Source organism: Rhineura floridana, chromosome 6 (assembly GCF_030035675.1).
Source record: "Rhineura floridana isolate rRhiFlo1 chromosome 6, rRhiFlo1.hap2, whole genome shotgun sequence".
NCBI classification, from domain to species: domain Eukaryota; kingdom Metazoa; phylum Chordata; class Lepidosauria; order Squamata; family Rhineuridae; genus Rhineura; species Rhineura floridana.
Window position 1 is genome coordinate 4,336,098 of NC_084485.1, and position 12,833 is coordinate 4,348,930.

The 12,833-nt window shown below is 45.1% G+C and overlaps 1 protein-coding gene across 2 annotated transcripts in view; it reads left to right on the forward strand.

The window, feature by feature from the left end:
• The window catches only part of NOL4L (nucleolar protein 4 like), a 181,338-nt gene that overhangs the window by 111,554 nt on the left and 56,951 nt on the right, over window positions 1-12,833 (forward strand). For both annotated transcript variants that reach the window (XM_061630792.1, XM_061630793.1), the window contains exon 5: window positions 12,409-12,550. In XM_061630792.1, coding sequence (XP_061486776.1) covers window positions 12,409-12,550 — 142 coding nt within the window. The remainder of the gene's footprint in view (window positions 1-12,408; window positions 12,551-12,833) is intronic.

The following is a 12,833-nucleotide window of genomic DNA, read 5'->3' on the forward strand; positions in this document are numbered from 1 at the left end:
ATATGAAGCTGTCTTTAGTTGAGTCAGGCTGTTGTTGCATCTAGCCCAGTACAGTTTATTCTGACTGGCAGCAGTTTTCCAGAGTCACCAGTAGAGTCCCCCCCATCACCCACTACCTGAATCTTATACTGAACATGCATCTAGAGTGCGTGCTCTACCACTGAGCTATGGCCACTTCCCAAATGTTTTGACTCACAAGTTCCATTATCAAATGGTCATTGCAGGTAGTACCAACTCTGGAGGCAGGATCATTATGTAAGATTATCTCAGCAAACATGGGAAGGTGGCCTTCTAGAAAGGATGAGTGCAGGGCTCTGTGCTTGGCAAGGGTCAACAAAAAATAGGATAACTTGTGGCATACAACATTATGAAAGAGTGAGAAAACCTGGTTGCATACTAGGCGACTTGATTAGCACAGACTAGACTGTCTGAATAGCAGGTTGCTGTATGTAAAAGAGGGCCACAGAAATAATAATACTAATAATAATAGTTGCTGTTACTGTCATCATCACCACCACCACCTGCCCTTCACCCAGAGGTCCCAGGGCAGGTTGGTTACAACAGTTTTAAAATACCTAATGAAAACAGTTAAAAAGAACCTAAACACAGTTGATGGAACGATAGTAAGTTGCCATGGTGATGTCATTGCTATGAAAGCCACCTCTCAGCTGAGCTACTTTAAGAAATATGGAAGGAGCAAGGCAGGGGAAGTGTGTCTTCTAGCCTTGCCAGCCTTGCAAGAGTACAGTGTTGAGTCCTGATCACTCCGATTCAAGAAAGGCAAGGGAGGGGCAGGCAGTAATTCAAAGTAGTGCAGCAGAAACTGTTGGAAGCATGGAGAACAAAACATGGCGTGGGGGGCAACAGGTGGAAATTGGGTTCACCTAGCTTGGAAATGATAATACTTTTTTGCACAGCATATGCTGACTTTTAGCTGCCTGCTACATATGTGTTCATACGGATGCCAAAATGACAAGTTAAAGTTGGCAAAACTTTGTAGGATCCTCTTGCCATGTGGCTTTAGTTCATGAATATTATGCGACTTGAACAGTATGTGGGGCAGGAAGGTTGAAAAGCAACATAACCAAAAGATGTACTTGCTGTGTACAGAAAGGGTTTTGAGAATGGGACCAAGGGGGAATTTGCACTGAGGATAAATTTTTGGTGGTTCTCCTTTGCTACTGTGGATAAGATGAAAAATCTTTGGCATAAGCTGCAATGGAAAATGTTTAATCTGGATGTTAGGGAGAACTTCATAGCTGCCAGATTGTTGGTTGCCTTGGGGCATGGTGGTGTCACTGGAGGTCTTCAAGAGCAGGTTAGACAAGCGCCGGTTGCATAAGTTCAAGTTCCTGGGACAGGGCTCTGTTTCTGTGAATTTATATAGGAGCCTGGGTGACCAGGCTGTGACATATGTTCCTGGGCAGACTGAGAGCCATTGCACTGGCTGTTGGGATTCTTCCAAGCTCAGTTTAGCAGTGCTTGTAGCAATCAATTCCCCCAATGGAATTTTAACATGTCCTTGTATGTGTGTAAGAAGGTCTGAAATTCCTGGGGTACATCTGCCCCCAATCTTTCTTTGTGCTTATGTGCCACATCTGAAGCCTACGGTCCACTCTGTGCACAACTTGATCCAAAGCTAGACTCTGCCCAGTTGCCTGACAAATATGGACAGTAGTGGGACCAGTGCAGGCTGTATTATTTATTTATTTATTACATTTATATCCCACCTTTCCTCCAAGGTGTTTAAGGTGACATACATGGTTATCCGCTCCCCATTTGATCCTAACAACAGGTTGGTTAGGTTAAGAGAGAGTGACTGGCCCAAGGTCACCCAGTAGGCTTCATGGCTGAGCGGGGATTTGAACACTTTTTGTAGTAGACTAATTGTGTGGGGATGCCCGTTAGGATACTTTCTTTTTGGGGAGATTTGCATAGAGACCGAGTTGGGGAATTGGGCAGCTTTGTGTGCAAGTCTTACCTCAGTCATGAACTTCCTAGGTGGCCTTAGATTAAGCTACACTTTCTCTGCTTTAGTCCTCTACATTTGCAGTACGGCGTATAATCATATCTCTTCCTTTCAGAATTATTGTCAGGATTAAGACAATATATTTGAAGTGTTTTGAACATTTAAAGCGCTGTAAAAGTGCCACGTAGTAATTGGAGTGTTCTCATACTTGAGATGGAGCCGATGTTGCGCCACCCATTCCCAAGAGAGAGGCATCAGCAGACGACCACCTCCTCCTCCTCGTTAAGCTCTCTGGGTGGTTTACAACAATTAAAAACATTCAAAACAAATATACAAATTTAAAAACACTTAAAAAAAACAATTTAAAAACACGTGCTAAAATGCCTGGGAGAAGAGGAAAGTCTTGACCTGGTGCCGAAAAGATAACAGTGTTGGTGCCAGGCGCATCTCGTCAGGGAGATCATTCCATAATTTGGGGAAAGCCGTCTCCCTTGTTGCCAGACTCCGAGCTTCCCTCACCTTCCCATGCCTTGCTCCTTTGGAAGGGTGAGATATGTTGTTGTTGTTGTTGTTGTTGTTAATAATAATAATATAATAATATAATAATAATAATATATCCCACCCTTCCAAAGGAACCCAAGGTGGCAACCCTGGAGTAACCCCAGGGTTTGCACATGTTCAAAAAAAAATCTTGAGGGGGGAATCTCCTACGGGAGCAACCCCCATCCCATATAGTCCCATAATAATTCAGTGGCATGGAACAAAGCAGACAATCAGGTGTGACAGAGGACTGGAAAGAAAGGGCTGAAACAGGAGGGGACGCACACACAAACGCACACTAGATATAAAAACAATAAAAGAACCATCCAATTTTGGATAGGTGACTTCCTGTTTCACACTGAGAAGCTATTTTTAAATTTCCCCAGGGATGGAAGAGAGGTGGTCATAAACATCAGTGGACAAAATAAAGAGTTCAGTGTAGCTTGGGTAGGGCATCAGTGTGTCTACCTTTCCCCCAAAAAGCTCAAAAGGAGCAAAGGGAAGAGTGCATGCTCTTTCTTGTTCAGTCCTTATTTTGCATGGAATATTAAAAAAAGTTTGCTAATGCAAAAAATAAAATGAAATTGCTAATGCAAATTCCAAACAAAACAGTTCATTGTCCACAACATTGCAGGTTGGAAGGGGCTGTTGCAGAAAGAGTAACTTATGTACTTATGAAGAACTGTAGTTCATACTGAACGCGGCAGGTTTGGCTCTCGAGTAGTTTGTTTAATGTGTTTAATTTATTAGTCGCTCACTACAAAAAAGTCTCGAAGTGTCTTACATGAAATAGGAGCCAAAGGCATAACATAAAAACAAAAACAATACATACAGAAAACAGAAATAAACATTTATAATAAACTGTCAAATGCCTGGGGAAGGAGGTTTTTATCTGTGCCCAAAGGTTGTTACTAATGACACCAGGTGGACCTCACTGGGCGAGCATTCTACAAGCAGGGAGCCACAACTAAAATGCCCTCTCCCTTGTTGCCGCCCTCTGAACCTTTATCAGGGTAGGCACCACCACGCTTGCAGGTTGGGCTGGGAGTGAAGCTGAAAGTAGCTTACAACAGCGCTGTTGTGCTATTCGTTGTTTTTATCCCCACACTGCAGATTAGGCTGAGAGAGTAGTATACAACAACCAAGGCCGGCTCCAGATATGCTGGGGCCCTTGGGCACCAGCTTGCCCTGGACCCTGGCGCATGTGCGCTCACACACACACAGACACACGTGCGTGCGCACGCACCTACCTGTCTCTCGCAGGGAGGAAGCTTTTTCTGGCTGCCCGTTTGCTGGCTCCATCTTTCCTGTCTGTTGCGGCTGCATGGGCTGCTACGCGCGTGCATCGCTGCCATCAATCAAGATGGCGCCGGAGGCTTCATCCCCTTAGGAAAACCTCGGCCGCCTGCACAGCCTCAAAAGATAGGAGAGATGGGCAGGCGGAAGAAGATCCCTCTCTGCAATCCTAGGATCACAGAAAAGGAGCACTATTCCCCCATCCTATTGAGAGGCCCCTCAGGGGCCTCTGTGGCTCCAGGGGCTCTCGACCAGGGCCTGACCTGGCTGCCCTTTGGGACCGGCCCTTACAACAACCCTAATTTATATATTTTGCAGCAGAGGTGGGAAGATTTCTTAAATTTGAAAGGAAAAAAAAGACAGACCAAACACAAAGAATGAAAGGGTAAATAGTGTAGTTCACTGCTGTACCTCTATTGCAGGTAGAAAGGCTGTGGTGAGAGAGAGAGAGAGAGAGAGAGAGAGAAGCTTGCAACAGACGTGCAATGTAGTCTACTGCTAATATTACAGGGTAGACGATGGGCTACTTAAATTGCTCCCTCAGACCTCCTCCCAAGCCAAAAGCAAGCACAATTGCATGGAGAGGCCTCGTGCTCCATTGGCTTGCATGCAGGCTGGCTGCACTTCTTAAATATTCAAATTCTAAAAATAAAATATGTACATGAAGCAACACCCAAGTTAGAACAGAGAGTCTTTAATGCTGATGTCTGTTTTTTTCAGCTGCTTCAGGCACAGGGAACACACACAAAAAAAACCACCCCAGAGATGTACTGCAACATTTTACTGCAGGGCCTCCTTTGTTTGTTTGTGAATGAAAAGTGCTTGAAGCAGAGAAGTGCTACCTACGTGCTTTGGGTTGATCATGATCAGTAGGAACTCTGGTGCAGACGTAGCCATAGGAGAAGCTCTTGGACCAGTTTTATCTCCTCACCACCACTGGCACAATCTGGATTGGCTTCTGCTGGCTGGTAGATAACAGCACCTGAGGAGGAGAGGGTGTGACCCCCTAGGAGCACATGGCCTATTGCTAAGATCATTTAGCTTCTGGGCTGGGATAGATCACGGCCTTCAGCAAGCTGTTGTACAGTAGGGCCCCGCTTATACGGCGGGTTCCGTTCCGGACCACCCCCGTAAAACGGAAAATGCCATAAAGCGGAACCACGATGACATTAATGCGCTGCGTCGCACGAAAACGGCTCAAAACATCGCAAAAGGGGGAAAAAACCCTTTAAAATGGAAAACGAAAGCCACTGTATCAGCGGAACGCCTTAAAGTGGAACGCCGTAAAGCGGTGCCCTGCTGTACTCCCAACTCCCATCAGCCCCAGCTAGCATAGCCAATGGATGATGAGAGTAGTCCAACAACTCCCGGAGGGCCACAGACTCCTTGCTCCTGGGATATAATGTATCTCCCTGTCTGTGCCATGATCTTTTCCACCCCTCAAAGTGCGGCTTTGCAACGGGAGCCAGAAGTGGGATATCCATGTTACTCTGTGTAAGAAGAATCCCTTGGAATATGAGCTCCCTCTTCTCCCCCCCCCCCCCACTAACCTGGCCAAGTTTAGTGTATGTGCAAAGTCAACTGTGTGTGCCACATGGTGCAAGGTGGCTCCTGCCATCTGTGTGCTTGCTGCAGGGATCCACGCAGGGCGACTTCTAGCAATTTATTTGTGTGTGTCATTCTAGCCTTCCACTTAGGAGCTCGGGGTACTGTGTGGTTGCTTCCCCCCTCCAATTAATTTACCCCCTTTGTGAGCAGCCTTAGGAGGCCGCCTTGCTTTTTGGAATTGGTGTAAGAGCACTCACAGGACCTAACTATATATTAACAGCATGTGTGCCAGAATGTGTCAGGTTGTGCTAAGTTCTTAGAAAGTGGAGTGGAGTGAGGACCTAATGTGTGGCATGGGTGCTAAAGTGCGTGCTGAATTCTTTACTCCCCACCCCCTGCAGTTTCCCCCCCAGCATCACTTTTCCCCAGATATTTTTGACTTGAGGGGAATTGCCTTATGCCTCAGAGGCCCACCGGGAGACACATGGTGACAACACGTGGGGGAGACAGAGAATCATAGAATAGTATTTATTTATTTATTTATTTATTTATGAGATTCGTTAGACTCCCATCTGGCAGAGGTTAATCTGCCACTCTAGGCGACTTACAACCAAACACAAGTACATTCCATATAGACATAATCAAAATCCTAAAAGATCCTAGTAGAGTTGGAAGGGGCCTATAAGGCCATCAAGTCCAGCCCCCTGCTCAATGCAGGAATCCAAATCAAAGTATTCCCGACAGATGGCTGTCCAGCTGCCTCTTGAATGTCTCCAGTGTCAGAGAGTCGTATGGGTCTAACAGTTAGGAAGTTTTTCCTGATGTCCAGTCGAAATCTGGCTTCCTGCAACTTGAGCCCGTTATTCCGTGTCCTGCACTCTGGGACGTTCAATGGTAACTGGAATTCAGCGGTAACTGGATTCTTACACATCATATTTAGCATGTAATTAGTTTTGTAATTAGAGCTACCTAGACAAGACCCAAGAACCCAGATACTGCTATGATGGGCATCGCGTAAATGGTTATGGTAATTCAGGTTTGTAAGGTTTGTGGTGTTGACAGTGAAAGAGGTGGGCACAACATAGTGGTCTGCTCCTTGCGTGCAGTTGGAATGCAATTGTTTTGTATAAAGGATTGCTGGTATGGTGCAGAAATCTTATTTTCTTCCTTATTTTGGATTTCTATGGCACTTTCAACAAGAAGAGTCCTCTGTCGTCCTTAATCAGTTCATGCTCACAGTATAGTCATCACTAGTATCACAGTGATGTCTACTCCACGTTAAAAAAATAATAATGAAAAAGCTTTTGTTTCCCATGAGTAAAGGTAGAATTCTGCAGACTGCTTATAAGCTTATGTAAATTGGACATGTTTTTGTAAGTTCTCCTGTTCTGCCAAATTGTTTTGGTTTTGCAGCTCAAGAGCAAGGGCAAAGAGTGATGAAGGGCACAGAAGCTCCATCCCTTACTACAGGAAACCTTGTGCGCCCATAAGGGCTAGAAACTTGCTTTTAAAAATAATTAAAGCTGAGATTCTCTGGAAACTGAACTCCGTGCCCAGTACCACACTGTAGACTGCTTTTGTGCTCCCATGGAATTGCTGCATACAAGCAGCCCTGACCTCTCCCAGTTTTTACAGACAAGGAACCAAAGCTGAGAGGCAGGGATTTGAGTCAGGGCCTCCTGGTCACGTAGTGCTAAAGCAGGCTCCTGACACTTTACCTTGCATGTCTCCACCTTCCTGATCACACCCCTTGGTACATTTATCAAAAGAAAAGTGCGTGCACACTTACATCAGCAGAACCTGTTAGGTCCTCCCTGTGCTCTGTAATGGGCCACACGTGCTATAATTCTGTGTGTGGAAAGTCCGCATGAGCCTGCGACTTGTACAAATTTTATTCTGGAGGAGGTTCTTTAGGCCGTTTTGTCCTATGTCCAGTTTTGTAAGCCAGGCAGGCATGAGGCTGTGCAGAAGCAGTAAATTCCAGGAAACTCCCTGTAAGGCACATCTCAGTGGGGATTTGAAGGGGGGGGGAGGCAGGAGGCAGGATGAAGCCGGCACTTCCTGCCCTGTGTGAGAAGATATGTCTGCAGCCAGCAGGACAGGAAGAGGAAGAGTGAGTGCTGAGGCCTGTTCTGAAGATGTTTGTCCTTAAGAGAAAATACAGAGGGAGGGAGGAGGGGGAATAGAGCAGCTATCCAAGGCAAAGGTGCCTGTTTGGGGAAGGGAGGCCAGAGCCCAGACCCTCGTTGTTTCAGGCTTGAGGATGGTGCCTTGGAAATAAAGGAATTGTCGGGGAAAGGATGGAAATGATAAAACAAGCCTGCTGTGGTGCTTCCCTGTTTTAGAATAATATGTGCAATTTTTGTTGACCCAGAGCAGACAAGGCGACACATGGAAAGGACGACTGAAACAGCCGGGTTAGAATGAGTACTTTGTAATTTTCCTTACGGAGAAAGGCTTGAAGCCATTCAGATTTAGGATGAACTATGAATGAAATCGGATATGTTACACATTTATAAAGTCACTACTTTGTGAAATGCAGCAATCCTTTGGGTTGCCTTCTGAAATGGAAAAGCAGCAGGTGGAAGTCAAGCAGAAGGAGGCATTTCTTCACTCAATACATAGATGACTTACAGCAGGTCTTGCAGGGGGAGGGAGGGGTCAGTTTTCTAAGAGAGGCACAAGCAGATAGGCAGCAGCCTCCCAGGGGTTTGAAAAAATGTTCGATATGTTCTAAAATCAACCTTTTTTAAAAAAAAAAAAAGTGCCCTGAGTGAGATTTCTCCCCGTCTTACCTATAGAACTCCATTGCCACAGGATGTTGAGAGAGCCAATAGCTTGAACTGCTTTCAAAGATAGGTTCGATGTAAAAGTGAAGGATAGATTTGTTAGTCAAAAGCACAGCCTTTGTCTGCAGATACTGTTCACCTCTGACTGCCAGATGTTAAAACTTACCAATAAACAGATACAGGGTTCAGCTCCAGCCCAAGACTTTCACTGGATCATGTGGTCTGAAGCCTGCCTGCAAAGCTAGGTGGGCCAGTGTTGGCCTTGTTCTTAGTTTTGAGCTGTCTCTGAGCAGCCATTCAAATCAAAGACAAGGTCAAACAGAGCAAAAAACCCTGTTTGTACGCCCAGTAGCTTGAGCTCGTTATTAGGTATGTGGTTTGTCTGTCATTTCAGGAGGGAAAAAGGGAGATGCAAAACCCATTAAAGCAAATGCCTTGGAACAGGGGTTTGCATCGGGCCCTTGCCGCAGGGGTCTTTTAAGGAGGGGTCCCTCTGCTTTTCCGTTCATTCAGCCTCTTAACCACTGCCTTTATGGCAACGCTGATGATTTTGAAATCTCGTGGCTGACCTTTCCGGCTCTGGAAGCCATCCAAGGCCTGTGTCTTAAAGCACAGCGAAGGTTAGGAGGGGGGGGGAGAGAAAGAGGGTGTGTGCACGAGAATGTCCTCTTGACCGCGGGAGTGGGAGACAGGAATGCAGTCAATGCCATAGGAAGCGCTGTGGAATTGCCAGGCAAGGCTCCCTGCGACCTTTGAGAGGGTGTGTTTGTTCCCCTTCCAGCAACCAAGAATCCATAGGCAGAGTTTTGTTCAGCCGGTGGCCTAGCAGGAGAACTGATAAACAGTCACCTGCCAGTTGTGGCACCAGAAGAGGCTAAGAAGCAAGATTTACTTGAAACATCCCCTGCACAAAGCCCATTGACACAAGCAAGAGACGGGAAAGGGTGTGCTTGTTTTTCATTTTATTGAAGCCTGTGCAGGGGACCCTCCCAGTGGGATTCACACTGTGTCTGTATGTACTTGGCGAGACAAGCCGGCTCTCTTACCTCTTTGATAGGATGCTCTCCTCTGGCTTTTGTGCAGGTCCAGAGGCTTTAGGAATCTAAAGCGCCAACTAGAATAGTTGGCTCCAAAACACCTACCAGTGGCTATGCTACGATTTGGGGACATGGAAACATGAGAATTAGATGCTCTGATCATGAAAATGTTGGAATTGCCGTGCAGGATCAGACCGAACGCTGTCCACTTCAGCAATCTGTATGCCAACAATGGGCAGCAAATGCCTTGGAGCAGCTTTCTTCAACCTGGTGAACTTCAGGTGTTTATGACTGCAACTGCCAGGGATGGTGGCGGCGGCTGATGGGAGTTGTAGTCCAAAACATCTGCAGGGCATTAGATTGGAGAAGGCTGCTACTGAGCGACTCCATGCTGGTTGGGGCAGTGGCATTTGCCACAATGCACTCTGGGTTTGTGGGAACAGCACAGTGTGAATGACAGATGTGTGTCCTTAAATCCCCATGTGTAGGCACCTGGGACCCTCATAGCTCTCTCTGCTATGTATAGAACGAGGTGCATTGATTTGTGGCAAGCAATTCACAATGTAAAGTGTGGACCACTTTTGCCGTTATGGTGAGGAAGATCACTTTCCGTTATTCAGCACCAACCTCTGATACTTGGAGGCCTACTGCTTCTGAGGAAGCAAGCTTCGCAACAGAAGTTGCATGTGTTTAAATAAGAGGTTCCTGTGGCGCTTTAGTATTGTGCTTGCCTAGAGGTTCATGGCATGATCAACTGATAAATATAACAAATAAAATATAAATATTTATTTATTGCTGCAGAAGCTTTCATGGATCAGAACCAACTTCATCAAATGCCTGAAGACTTTCCTCTTCTCTTAGGCGTTTTAGCATGCGTTTTTAAATCGTTTTACATTTTTTAAATTGTTTTTAAAAGATGTGTTTTAAATTTGTATATTTGTTTTTAATGTTTTTAGTTACTGTAAACCTCCCAGAGAGCTTCGGCTATGGGGCGGTATACAAATAAATAAATAAGTAAATAAATAAAGTGACAGCATGAGCTGCAATCTTTTCTCTACCATTAACTCACTAGGTTGCCTTCGGCAAGGAGTTTTTGCCTCGCTCCCTCCCTTGTAACATTGGGGCAATATTACCAGCCTATCTTATAGAGTTGTTTTAAGGTCATTCTGATAACGTATGTGAAGTGCTTGGAGCAGGTGGAAATAGCATTAAATATTAGTATAGCCATCAGTAAAAATAATTTGTTAAATAGGATTTTAATAGCATTTTAATGGGGGCATTTTATATGCCTTCTCTAATTTTACTTAGCTACTCCTCTCTGGGTTTCCTATTAATATTCTGTCTCTGCTGGGGTGCCTAGATAAACCTCTGGGCCAAGTCTGGGGAACCTCTGGCCCTCAATATGTTGTTAGACTACAACTTCGATAATCCACGGCCATTGGCCATGCTTGAGCACACAGCTTTAACTTAGTTATTTATTACTACATTTATATCCCAGTTTTCCTCCAAGGAGCTCAAGGTGCTATACATGGTTCTCTTACCTCTCCATTTTATCCTCACAACAACCCTGTGAGGTAGGTTAGGCTGAGATACAAACATAAAATACATAATTATAAAATGATATCAAAAATTTAATATGTATGTAAACAGTCAATGTAAAATCCCTATATTTTCATATAATAATAAAGATGGCCAGGAAAATATTAAAAAAATCAGTGCCCATACACAATGAAATACAAAATATATGATATAATCAAGACAATATCAATGTGAAGATAAAGGGCAACTTGTAAATCGTGGCCCATACACATAAATCAATGCCCATATGTAATTAATTGCAAAATGTATATAATGTATGTAAATAAATGTATGCAAATAAAGATTTTTCAGAATTAGGCATGCGTACCAAAGGCACCCATTCCCTTTGGTAATTAGGAAAAACGGGGTGAGGGGAGCAGAACACAGTGTTTTTAAGCACTGCTGTAGTTATTTTCAGGAAGGTAAACATGTTAGACTTTTGCAGCAAAATCATTCAGAGTGTTGTGGTACCTTAAAGACTAGCAAATTTATTACGGCATGAGCTTTTATGGGTTCACATAAATGGGTTTATGTCTGACAAAGTGGGCTTGACTCCATGAAAGCTTATGCCATAAGGGATTTGCTAGTCCTTAAGGTGCCGCAAGACACTCCAATTGTTTTTGCTGCAATTGCTATGGGGTACATTTTACAAAAACAAAAAACACCACTCTTAAAATGCACTGGTAATCTTTTCCCAAAACGTGCCTCTGCCCCCCCCATGCCTAACTATAGAATGGCACCACTGCTGATTCCTTGGTTGTACCCTTCCTCAATGCCTCTCTTAACTTACATCGTCTTTGCCTATTGGTCCCCTCGCCCATCCGTACCATATTTATTCTATTTCATTTTTCAAATTCATTTGCTGCTGTCATGCCCCAAATAGCCATGGCCCTCTCTTGTATATTTTTAAGCCTTCTGGGCAGAGACTGCATCACATCCACATTCTCTATAGCGCCAGGCAACCTGGTGGCTCTAAATAAATGCAGGAGAGGTGCTTAGTGTTGGTGGCAAGAGGTTGTATTCATCTGTGGGAGATCCCGGGGTCAAATCCTCACTTCTCCGAGAAGCTCCCCGGATGACCTTGTGCAGGTCGCACTTTCTTAATCTATCTTCTGGGACTGTTGGGAGGATAAATAAGATAAGACTTAGACATGAGTGCTGTGTACCCTGGGGGGAAATGCTGCAGAGACAATAGTTAACATTCGGGATATTAACAAAATCTCCTGGTTCTGGTACATATAGTGGCCTCCAACCATAGCAGCTTATATTTCCACACTCAAGTTCCTACGAGTCTTACATTGTCTGCTACCTGCTTCTAGCAACTGATCTCAGCCTGGCCTGTTTAATTAGGTAATATGCACAAGCAGTGCCCCATTAGGATAGCTCGTATAGGCAGGCTGCTGCCGACAGGCCTCTGCCATGGGGAGGGAGGTATGGAGTGAATGCCAGGGAGGGCAAAAGCCATCTGTCCCTGGTAGCAGGCCTTGTCTAATTGTCCTTAATTATGGTCTCTGCAGTCCTCAAACAGGAAGCCTCAGTGGGAAATGCGCTGTGTTGGGGAAGTCTGGAGCCAGGATTTGTGGGGAGAGGAGGATTGGTGGCTCAGTCCCCCATTTTTTAAACTTTTTAACTCTTTCTTGCTTTTGTCTAGGATGAGACATCAGTGAGCAGTGAGGACTTTGATATGAATGACTCCACATGGATGTCAGCTGACCAGCATCTTAACTCCCGTTTGAGCCCCAGCCAGGAGGAAGGGATGCGCAGCCCACAGAATATCCACAGCCAGGAGGATGGTGAGTGGACACCAGGGCCCTTTTCTGGGGATGGGATGGGATGGGGTGTAGTGAGGGAAATTCCCTTCCAAACTTACTTAAGCACGCAGTTTTGGTCAAGTACCCCACAGACAGGGCAGAACTTGTGGGGTTTTTCGGCAGTCAGTTTGGTCGTGGGTTCTGTGCTCTTCAGCCCTTTAGATCTTTCTGTAATAAGTGCAAATTACGCAGCTCTTGATGTAATTAGTGCTCTTTGGCCATGTGCGCTCATTGTCACTGACTCTAGGGCAGTGATGGAGGCCAT